Genomic DNA, 12,548 nt, shown 5'->3' with positions numbered 1-12,548 from the left:
ATCCCCTCTCCTCCTAACCCCCATCCCCTCTCCTCCTAACCCCCATCCCCTCTCCTCCTTACCCCGACGCCGCCTCCCTTACCCCATCCCCTCTCCTCCTAACCCCCATCCCCTCTCCTCCTAACCCCGACGCCGCCTCCCTTACCCCACCCCCTCTCCTCCTAACCCCCATCCCCTCTCCTCCTAACCCCCATCCCCTCTCCTCCTAACCCCGACGCCGCCTCCCGTACCCCATCCCCTCTCCTCCTAACCCTGTGCCAACCCCTTTTCAGCCCTGATGCCACCTCTTATTCTGTACCCCCCAATCCCAGATGCTGCCTGTTGCACCATCGACCTAGCTGCATGGCTCAGGTTAGTCTTCTGCTCCCAGCTTACCTTGTTTGATCCCAGGGAACAAATTAGATTCCAACACACACTGTTTGCCAGAATTCATTTTCCGACTTCCAAGAAATGCTTAGCTCCTAGTCATATGTTTCTTACCTATATACTTTTGATCTCATTTTCTCTGCCTTACCTGCCACTGGACTGAATATGTAAACAGTAACTTATTCTCCTTAGTGGGATCAATCTCCTGAGGAGCTGAGCTAGAAGGATCAGGCAGAGTGCAGGATGCCTTATCATCAGTCTTTAGATCTGCAGGTAAATGGACAACACAAAGAGACACTTGAGATTCAGGAATATTCCAAAGGCTTGAAGAGCCAAGTTGTGTCACCTAGAGCACTGAATGTGTCTGAAACTCATTGTAGATCCCAGCATTTCCACATCCATAATGGCACCAGATATTGCCCCAGTGCCATCAGCTATTTGAGATGTGGATCTAACACTTTCAAGTCCAGAATATCATAGGCAATGCCGATAGCACTGCCTATAATATTTATGGCTAAAAAGTGCCACTCCCAATCCCACAGCAATAACCAGGCAACGTAGAAAGATAGCTTGTTTTGTTTTGGGGTTTTTTTGGCAAACTCTAGCACTAAAGCTTAGAATTTGGGGTAGTTTTGCTTATGCTTTTACAACTCATATTTCGTTATTTCATAATTTGATAACTATTCAATGAAAACGTTGTCATGACACCTGTCCACAAGGATTGGTACTTTTACACACAGTGAAGAATGCCCACATTGTGATGATGTTTTAGTGATGGGGTGATTGTCTAGAGGGGTAATTTTTTGATATGCTGCATTTGACGTGTTTTATGAGGTATTTTTCATTTTGTGTCATGCACGTGTTATATATAACTAGCCGTTAAGCCCGTAACAACGGGCTACATTAACTTTTTTTTTTTTCAGTCCATTTCCTTACCCCTCATTCTTCCCTCCCTCCCTCCCCTCATTCTCCCTCACCCTCTAGTCTCTCTCCCCCCTCACTCTCCTCCCACCCCCCACTCTCTCCCCCCCTCAGTCACTCCCCCCCCCCCCCCCTCAGCTCATTCACAACCCCTTCGGATGGCGCAGACGGAAGATCTCCGGGGGAGGTCCCTCCCTCCCTCGCGCGCGCCGCTACTGCTCCTGCTCCTGCTCCTGGCCATTTTTTGTTACAGGCAAGCTCTGACCGACGTGCTGCCTGCGCATGCGCCGTAAACTTGCTCTCTACTGCGCATTTGCGGCACGTCTGTCAAGCTTCATTTATCTAGTAAATATATATAACATGTGCATGATATAGCAGCAGCACTACTTTTGGGTGGAAACGTGATTTAAAGCCTAAGTAGCCTGATTTGGGAAGTATGTTTTGGAAACCAATTGAAATAATGGACGATACCACCGTGTAAAGGTAATTGTTAAACTCAATGCCATGTTATTCGGTTTAATGGAGAAATTACTTACCCGATAATTTCGTTTTCCTTAGTGTAGACAGATGGATTCAGGACCAATGGGTATAGTGTACTCCTGATAGCAGTTGGAGGAGGAGTCAGATTTCAAGCTGACGTCACCACCAGTACATATACCCCTGCAGGAAGCTCTGCTCTTCAGTATTCTCCTTGAAAACCAATTGTGGACATGTGTGTGTCTGGATAACTTGAATAACTTGATTAACTTGGTTAACTTGAGAGCTGGTTGATGTGGACTATAGCTGGAGACCGCCAGTGCCCTCAACCGAGAAACGCCGACACCAGGTAACTATGGGTGTCCTAGCTGCAGGGAAGCGTGGCTTACCCATGCTTGTCTTGCTCTTGGGAGTTGACACCTGAGGTTTTCGTGTATAGCAGCAGCTGTGGGTGGGATACTGAATCCATCTGTCTACACTAAGGAAAACGAAATTATCAGGTAAGTAATTTCTCCATTTCCTAGCATGTAGTAGATGGATTCAGGACCAATGGGATCTACAAAAGCTACTCCCAAACCGGGTGGGAGGCTGCCCGTGGCCCACTTAGTACTGCCCTTGCGAATGCTGTGTCCTCCCGAGCCTGAACATCCAGGTGGTAGAACCTAGAGAAGGTGTGAATGGAAGACCATGTCGCTGCCCGACAGATCTCGGCGGGTGACAGCATCTTGGTTTCCACCCAGGACACTGCCTGGGCTCTAGTGGAATGGGCCTTGACTTGTAGAGATGGAGGCTTGCCTGCCTCTACGTAGGCCGCCTTGATTACTTCTTTGTTCCAGCGGGCTATGGTTGCCCGCGAGGCTGCTTCCCCTTGTTTCATCCCGCTGTGAAGGAAGAATAGGTGGTCCATCTTTCGTACGGGTTCCGACCTTTCTAGGTATTGGACTAGGAGTCTGCCAACGTTAAGATGGTGAAGATGGCGAGATTCTTCTGAGTCCTTATGCTCATCTGGAGATGGAAGTGAGATGGTTTGGTTTAGATGGAAGAGAGAAACCACTTTTGGAAAAGAGGGGACCGTGCGTAGTTGTATGGATCCTGGTGTGAACCTGAGGAACGGTTCTCGGCAGGATAGTGCTTGAAGTTCGGAGATGTGATGGACCGAATATATTGCCACTAGGAATGCCGTCTTCAAGGTTAGGAGTCGTAGAGGCAGACCTCGGATAGGTCTGAAGGAGGCTCCCGCTAGGAAATCTAGTACTAGATTGAGGTTCCATAGGGGTACTGGCCACTTTAGGGGTGGTTGAATCTGCTTGACCCCTCTCAGGAAGTGGGAGACGTCCAGATGGGATGCTAGGCTGGTGCCTTGCACTTTGGCTCCGAAGCAAGCCAGAGCGGCCACCTGAACCTTGATGGAGTTGAGACAACCCCTTCTTCAGACCGTCCTGCAGGAATTCCAGGATCATGGGAATTTTGGCTGCCTGTGGAAGGATGTTGCGGTCTTCACACCAGGCTTCGCATATTCTCCATATTCGTATATAAGTTAAGGATGTGGAAAACTTGCGTGCTCGGAGCAAGGTGTCAATTACTGCCCTCGAGTATCCGCTCTTCTTCAGGTGAGTCTTCTCAATGGCCAGACCGTAAGAGAGAATCGAGTTGGGTCTTCGTGAAGGATCAGTTCTTGCTGGAACAGGTCCCTGTGTGGAGTAGACACAGGGGGTTCCCCGCCAGAAGTCTTTGCATGTCTGCGTACCACGGCCTTCTTGGCCAGTCCGGGGCCACTAGAAGTATTTGTGTTTAAGTTATTTAAGTATTTGTGTTTAAGTTATTGCCCTACTCGGGCCTTTATTTTCCAGCTGTAAAGCTTCCAAGTTTATAGCCCTTGTTTAATGTAACTTTGTTCTCCTTCTGATTATAAATTGCTGTTCCTTTGTTACAGTTCTCTATTCCCTGTTCGATGTAAACCGACCTGATATAGTATTTAACCATGAAGGTCGGTATAGAAAAATGCTAAATAAATAAATAAATAAATAAGTATTTGCCCCCTGTGGTGTTCTATCTTGCGGATGATCCCGCGCAGTAGTGGCCATGGAGGAAAGGCGTACAGCAGGTCTTCCTGTGGCCAGGTTTGGGCGAGGGCATCGATCCCCTGGGATTGAGGGTCTCGTCTGTGACTAAAGAACTTGGGCGTTGGACCGGGTTGCCAGGAGATCCATGGCTGGGGTTCCCCAGCGGTCTATTATCAACTGGAAGGCTGTGGGTGACAGCCTCCATTCCCTTGGGTCTAGACTGTCTCTGCTGAGGTAATCTGCAGTGACGTTGTCTTTTCCCACGATGTGGGCGGCCGAGATCCCTTGCAGGTTTGCTTCTGCCCACGTCATTAGGGGATCTATCTCCATGGACACCTGTTGGCTTCTGGTTCCTCCCTGGCGGTTGATGTAGGCCACTGTTGTGGCGTGGTCCAGGAGTCGGAGGACAATGAAGGGGTGGACCTGGTCTTGGATGGTCTCTGGGGTCCACCTACGGCTTTTCCGCTCCCTCAGAAGGTCAAGAAGCAGGTATCTCCCTGAGGCGGGCTTGGGCTATGGCAAAGTTGTATCCTCTAACTGAGGAGGTTCTTCAGCTGTTGGAGTTGCCCAAGGTGAATGCTTCAAGTATCTTGGTCACCAAGACAACGATCCCAGTGGTGGGGTGGCCTTAAAGGTCGCACAAGATCGTAAGCTGGAGTCTATGAGCTGCGATCTGTAGTGGCCTCATGCAGAGGGTGTGTTTGCAGCCACGACTGGGACTCATAGCCAGGCAGCCCAGGTGGAGACGGAATTGCGTACATGGCGGATGCTTTTTACAACTCGATCCGGGCTTCGGCTAGGAGTATGGTCACGGTGGTCTCAGCTTGACGATTATTATGGTTGCGAAACTGGTCGACGGATATGTGGTCCAAGTCTCAACTCTGTAATCTTCCCTTCAAGGGAAAATTACTGTTTGGGGAGGACATAGAGCAGTCGATCAAGGTGCTGGGAGAATCAAAGGCCATAAGCTGCCGGAGGACAGGAAGTCAGCTCTGAAGACTTTTCTGCCTCATTCCCATTTTCGGGAAGGTTGCCATTTTCATTCTCTGAAGAGTTCTGCGCCAGTTGGGGGGGCAGAGGCAGGGTTCCAGACATCAGCAGCCCTTTCAAGGAGTCTGTAGCAATCCCAGAGAGCGTTCTGGCCAGGAGGTTGGGGTCGGTAAGACCTCTCAATGAGGCCTGCGAGGTCCACTCTCTCGATGTAGCGGTGGTGGGGGACCAAAAAACACTGTCACAGCTAAAGAAAAGAAACTTTGCCCAGATGAGAACGTTAGACCAACACTGAAGTGTGTTTATCAAGATCTGCCTGTTTGGAAGAGCATGGGTAAATAAAACCAAGGCAGAGAGACAATGCAGCTACTTAAGCTAATAAGCAGGAGTCACGGATTGGCCAAGGGAACTCCAAAGGTCAGAAGGACCCCCACCCTTCGATGATGGGAGAGCACTCTGAAATGGAGAAAACGCAGAATCTGGCATTCGTGGCATGACCCCCACCCCCCAAAGAAAAGAGGAGGGAGGAAAAGACCTGCAATTTATTTTTAAACTTTTATATACCGTCGTATAAGCATAGACCATCACAATGGTACACAATGCGGCACCCACTAAAACAATATAAAATTTACAGTGCCATTCAATCATCTATTACAATCATCTATTACAATATAAAATTTAAAAACAAAACATATCTTCTATCATATCTGTACTTAAAATCTAAATCATCCCTAAAATAATACTATATACTAATCATAAAATGATATTAAAACTCAATTTTCTAAAAACAGAGTTCTTATATAAAACCTAAACAATCAGTTAACTTTAGTCCACAGCTTTTCTTTGTTATTCCTGTTCCTTACAGAACACCTGCTTAAACAACCATGTTTTTAGCATTCCTTTAAAAAGTTTGTAATTCTGTTGAATTCTTAACTCTAGAGGTATTCCATTCCAAATTATGGGACCTGCTAGTGACAGGGCTCGTTCCCTGACTTGCGTCTAACATGCTGATTTTAATGAGGGTATTGGTTGTAGAGCTTTGTTCGCAGATCGAAGGTTCTTTTTGTGGTATTAGTAATTGCAGGGCAGTATTAAGCCAATCTACCTTTTCATCGTAAATTAGCTTATGAATAATGCATAATACTTTAAAATGAATCATCTGTTCAACTGGCAACCAGTGTAGTTCTGCTAAAGTTGGAGTGATATGGTCCCTTTTCCTCTTTCCTGTAAGGATTCTAGCCGCAGAGTTCATTAAGATTTGTAATGGTCTGATCGTGGAATATGTGGCTAAGACACTCCACCCACTACATGCTTATGCATATTTATCAGCTGGAAAGTATAAGATGGGGGGCAAATAAGGAGGAAAGGAGCAAACCCAAAGCAGCCCAGCATCCCCTGCTATTGAGGAGGGAGAAGTCTAGGTATGGCCAGGAGACCAGAGAGAGGTCGCCCTGCTTACGGCCAGAAAGTGATACGGAGTCTGAGACGGTGAGAGGCTGAGAGCAGCCCAGCAGCTCTGCTAGTATCAGTAACTGAAGCAAGCCCCAGACAGCCCAGCAAGCACCAGAGCCCGAGGCAATCCACCTTCCCAGAACGCCTGCCAGCACTGGACCCAGAAGCAAGCCTTCTTCCCTGCCCACATTCTCCAGACATTCAGGCAGCGCCTGCTTCAGAGGTGAAGATAGGGATGTTGCCTGAAGTTGGGATCAGTGGCAAGTAAGTTAACCATAATTATTAAGCAGGCAAAGGTTTATGGCATGTTTGAAACCACCCATGGCACAGACGTTTCTCTAGGGTAAACTGGTGCTAAGTGGCCAGGATGTTAGAGACAGGCATTATCTTCTAAAAGCTAAATCCTGCCAAATCTGCTAAATAAAAGTCTAATTCTGAGGAGAACATGTTGTCTTTTTCCTGAACTTAGGATCTTGAAGTGAAGTGGGAGGGAAATGGAAGTGTCCTGTAGCAGAATGTCCCTGCACTCCTAAACTTACTTACACCATTACAGTGGCATATATCAATTTGGGGGGGGGGGGGGGATATGATGACAAAGAGTCGCGCAGTGGCCCAAGAGGCTCAGGAGCTTGTCGTCTTGGCAGAGCTTCATTTATTTGATGAGTTTATTTATTTGATGAGTTTTATAAACCGTTATTCGGTTGAGCCATCATAACGGTTTACAAAAGTGTACAGTATCTTGTAACAGAGCATTAGAAAGAACAGTACTTAACAGATGGGTAGCAGTACAGAACCATTTGAACTATTAAACAATATCATAGAAATAGATATCAAGTCCAGAAAGATTTAAAATAGGGATAGATGGGGAGGGAAGGCAGAAAAGGGAGGAAGGGGTGAAATTATGCAGTAAACAATTGGGAGTTTAGTTGGAGGTCGGGATCATTAGATGATTGAAAGTCAGTAAGGAATTTGCGGAACATTATTGTTTTTAAGTCCTTTTTGAATATTTTTAGGTCGTGTTGAATTTGTAAGAATTTAGGTAGTGTATTCCACATTTTGGGTGAGGCAATTGAGAAGGCTCTTTCCCTAGTAGTTGCCAGATGTGCATCCTTGACAGGGGGGATGTTCAGGTAACATGAAAGGAACAGCCACTTCTCATGTGTCAGGAGTAGACAATGTGCAGGCAGATTATCTCAGCTGACAACAGTTGGACCCAGGAGAATGAAAACTGTCCGTAAGAACAAAAGAACAAAGGAAATTGCCATACTGGGTCAGACCAAGGGTCCATCAAGCCCAGCATCCTGTTTCCAACAGTGGCCAATCCAGGCCATAAGAACCTGGCAAGTACCCAAAAACTAAGAAGATCCCATACTACTGATGCAATTAATAGCAGTGGCTATTCCCTAAGTAAATGTGATTAATAGCCATTAATGGACTTCTCCTCCAAGAACTTATCCAAAGCTTTTTTGAACCCAGCTACACTAACTGCACTAACCACATCCTCTGGCAACAATTTCCAGAGCTTTATTGTGCGTTGAGCGAAAAAGAAATTTCTCCGATTAGTCTTAAATGTGCTACTTGCTAACTTCATGGAATGCCCCCTAGTCTTTCTATTATTCAAAAGTGTAAATAACCGATTCACATCTACTCCTTCAAGACCTCTCATGATCTTAAACACCTCTATCATATCCCCCCTCAGCCATCTCTTCTCCAAGCTGAAAAGTCCTAACCTCTTTAGTCTTTCCTCATAGGGGAGTTGTTCCATTCTCCTTATCATTTTGGTTGCCCTTCTCTGTACCTTCTCCATCGCAACTATATCTTTTTTGAGATGCGGCGACCAGAAATGTACACAGTATTCCAGGTGCGGTCTCACCATGGAGCGATACAGAGGCATTATGACATTTTCCATTTTATTAACCATTCCCTTCCTAATAATTCCTAACATTCTGTTTGCTTTTTTGACTGCTGCAGCACACTGAGCCGACAATTTTAAAGTATTATCCACCATGATGCCTACATCTTTTTCCTGGGTGGTAGCTCCTAATATGGAACCTAACATTGTGTAACTATAGCATGGGTTATTTTTCCCTATATGCAACACCTTGCACATGTCCACATTAAATTTCATCTGCCATTTGGATGTCCAATCTTCCAGTCTTGCAAGGTCCTCCTGTAATGTATCACAACGTGCTTGTGATTTAACTACTCTGAATAATTTTGTATCATCCGCAAATTTGAAAACCTCACTCGTCGTATTCCTTTCCAGATCATTTATATATATATTGAAAAGCACCGGTCCAAGCACAGATCCCTGAGGCACTCCACTGTTTACCCTTTTCCACTGAGAAAATTGACCATTTAATCCTACTCTCTGTTTCCTGTCTTTTAACCAGTTTGTAATTCACAAAAGGACATCGCCTCCTATCCCATGACTTTTTAGTTTTCTTAGAAGCCTCTCATGAGGGACTTTGTCAAACGCCTTCTGAAAATCCAAATACACTACATCTACCGGTTCACCTTTATCCACATGTTTATTAACCCCTTCAAAAAAATGAAGCAGATTTGTTAGGCAAGACTTCCCTTGGGTAAATCCATGTTGACTGTGTTCCATTAAACCGTGTCTTTCTATATGCTCTACGATTTTGATCTTGAGAATAGTTTCCACTATTTTTCCCAGCACTGAAGTCAGGCTCACTGGTCTATAGTTACCCGGATCGCCCCTGGAGCCTTTTTTAAATATTGGGTTACATTGGCCACCCTCCAGTCTTCAGGTACAATGGATGATTTTAATGATAGGTTACAAATTTTAACTAATAGATCAGAAATTTCATTTTTTAGTTCCTTCAGTACCCTATGATGCATACCATCTGGTCCAGGTAATTTGCTACTCTTTAGTTTGTCAATCTGGCCTACTACAACTTCCAGGTTCACAGTGATTTCATTTTTTAAACCCAGCTACACTAACTGCACTAACCACATCCTCGGGCAACAAATTCCAGAGTTTAATTGTGCATTGACTGAAAAAGAATTCTCTCCAATTAGTTTTAAATGTGCTACCTACTAATTCATGGAGTGCCCCCTAGCCCTTCTTTTAACTGAAAGAGTAAACAACCAGTTCACATTTACCTGTTCTAGACCTCTCGTGAGTTTAAAGACCTCTATCAGATCCCCCCTCAGCTGTATCTTCTCCAAGCACACTGAGCCGACGATTTCAATGTATTATCCACTATGATGCCTAGATCTCTTTCCTGGGTGGTAGCTCCTAATATGGAACCTAACATCATGTAACTACAGCATGGATTATTTTTTCCTATATGCATCACGTTGCACTTCTCCACATTCAATTTCATCTGCCATTTGGATGCCCAATCTTCCAGTCTTGCAAGGTCTTTCTGCAATTTATCACAATCCACTTGTGATTTAACTACTTTAAATAATTTTGTATCATCTGCAAATTTGATTACCTCACTTGTATTCCTTTCCAGATCATTTATAAATATATTGAAAAGCACCAGTCCAAGTCAGATCCCTGAGGCACTCCACTGTTTACTCTTTTCCACTGAGAAAACTGACCATTTAATCCTACTCTCTGTCTCCTGTCTTTAACCAGTTTGTAATCCACGAAAGGACACCGCTTGCTATCCCATGACTTTTTATTTTCCTTAGAAGCCTCTCATGGGGGACTTTGTCATATGCCTTCTGAAAATCCAAATACACTACATCTACTGGCTCACCTTTACCCACATGTTTATTAACCCCTTCAAAAAAATGAAACAGATTTGTGAGGCAAGACTTGCCTTGGGTAAATCCATGCTGCCTGTGTTCCATTAAACCATGTCTTTCTATGTGTTCTGTGATTTTTATCTTTAGAATAGTTTCCACTATTTTTCCTAGCATTGAAGTCAGGCTCACTGGTCTGAAGTTTCCCGGATCGCCCCTGGAGCCCTTTTTAAATATTGGGGTTACATTGGCCATCCTCCAGTCTTTAGGTACAATGGATGATTTTAAGAACATAAGAAAATGCCATACTGGGTCAGACCAAGGGTCCATCAAGCCCAGCATCCTGTTTCCAACAGTGGCCAATCCAGGCCATAAGAACCTGGCAAGTACCCAAAAACTATGTCTATTCCATGTAACCATTGCTAATGGCAGTGGCTATTCTCTAAGTGAACTTAATAGCAGGTAATGGACTTCTCCTCCAAGAACTTATCCAATCCTTTTTTAAACACAGCTATACTAACTGCACTAACCACATCCTCTGGCAACAAATTCCAGAGTTTAATTGTGCGTTGAGTAAAAAAGAACTTTCTCCGATTAGTTTTAAATGTGTCCCATGCTAACTTCATGGAGTGCCCCCTAGTCTTTCTACTATCCGAAAGAGTAAATAACCGATTCACATCTACCCGTTCTAGACCTCTCATGATTTTAAACACCTCTATCATATCCCCCCTCAGTCGTCTCTTCTCCAAGCTGAAAAGTCCTAACCTCTTTAGTCTTTCCTCATTTTAATGATAGGTTACAAATTTTAACTAATAGATCTGAAATTTCATTTTTTTAATTCCTTCAGAATCCTGGGTTGCATACCATCCGGTCCAAGTGATTTCCTACTCTTTAGCTTGTCAATCTGGCCTACTACATCTTCCAGGTTCACAGTGTTTGGTTCAGTTCATCTGAATCATTACCCTTGAAAACCATCTCCGGAACCGGTATCTCCCCAACATCCACATTAGTAAATACAGAAGCAAAAATAATTCATTTATTTTTTCTGAAATGGCCTTATCTTCCCTAAGAGCCCCTTTAACCCCTTGGTCATCTATCGGGCCAACCGACTCCTTCACAGGTTTCTTGCTTTGGATATATTTCAAAATGTTTTTATTATGAGTTTTTGCCTCTACACCCAACTTCATTTCAAATTCTCTCTTAGTATTCCTTATCAATGTTTTACACTTAACTTGACAATGCTTATGCTTCTTCCTATTTTCTTCAGATGGATCCTTCTTCCAATTTTTGAAGGATGGGTTTTTTTGGCTAAAATAACCTATTTCACCTCACCTTTTAAAGATGCTGGTAATAGTTTTGCCTTCCTCTCACCTTTCTTAATGCATGGAATACATCTCGACTGCGCTTCTAAGATTGTACTTTTAAACAATGTCCATGCCTGCTGTACACTTTTAACCTTTGCAGCTGCACCATTCAATTTGTTTCTAAATATTTTCCTCATTTTATCAACTTTTCCCTTTTGAAAATTTAGTGTTAGAGCTGTAGATTTACATAGTCCCCCTTCCAGTCATTAGTTCAAATTTGTTCATGTTATGATCACTATTGCCAAGTGGCCCCCACCACCGTTACACCTATCTTACCAAATCCTGCTTTCCAGTAAGAATTAAATCTAAAATAGCTCCCTCTCTCGTTGATTCCTGAACCAATTGCTCCATGAAGCAGTCGTTTATTCCATCCAGGAATTTTGTGGCTATAGCATGACCTGATGTTACATTTAGCCAGTCAATATTGGGGTAATTGAAATCTCAATCAAAATATGTGGGAACGAAAAAATAAATTTTCTAAGCGCCCTTCAAAAATTCCTGGACTGTGGTTATATTTCATTTTAATTTTTAAAAAAATTTTCTTCAGAAAATCCAAAAAAAAGTATATGAAATAAAATGCTATTGAAGGTGGATGACTGAGAAGACTGGTTGGTTTCAGTGGAAAACGACAGGCTTGCTGACACCTTCATCTAGGCTATTCAAAATGTATTTTTGCGTTCCCACTTATTTTGATTCATATATCCTAGCTTGGGTAACTTTTAAGACTCCATTGATTATTGTGGTAATTGAAATCTCCCATTACTGCACTGCCAAATTGGTTAGTTTCCCTGATCTATCTTAGCATTTTATTATCTGTCTGATCATTTTGGCCAGGTGGACGATAGTATACTCTTATCACTATACTCTTTCCCAGCACACATGGAATTTCTACCCATATAGATTCTACTGAGCATTTAGTCTTGTTTGATCTTTATCTTGTTGAACTATATACCCTCCCGGACATAAAGTGCTACATCCCCACCAAGTTGATCCTCCTTATCATTGCGGTATAGTTTGTACCTTGATATAGCACTGTCCCATTGGTTATTCTTCTTCCACAAAGTCTCTGAGATGCCAATTATGTCTGTCTATCTCATCATTCACTGCTATACATTCTAATTCTCCCATCTTACTACTTAGACTTCTGGCTTTGGCATACAGGCATTTCAAAGTGTGTTTTTAATTTGTATTAACC

General features: G+C 43.8%; 1 protein-coding gene across 1 annotated transcript in view; it reads right to left on the bottom strand.

Annotated features, from left to right (window-relative positions):
• Positions 1–12,548, bottom strand: part of TM9SF4 (transmembrane 9 superfamily member 4) — a 211,675-nt gene that overhangs the window by 117,678 nt on the left and 81,449 nt on the right. Inside the window, 1 exon segment of the mRNA XM_029612354.1 lies at positions 515–633. Coding sequence (XP_029468214.1) covers positions 515–633 — 119 coding nt within the window.

This window comes from Rhinatrema bivittatum, chromosome 8 (genome assembly GCF_901001135.1).
Source record: "Rhinatrema bivittatum chromosome 8, aRhiBiv1.1, whole genome shotgun sequence".
NCBI classification, from domain to species: Eukaryota; Metazoa; Chordata; class Amphibia; order Gymnophiona; family Rhinatrematidae; genus Rhinatrema; species Rhinatrema bivittatum.
Note: the sequence above shows the minus strand (reverse complement) of the source record. Positions and strands in the feature narration are given on the sequence as shown.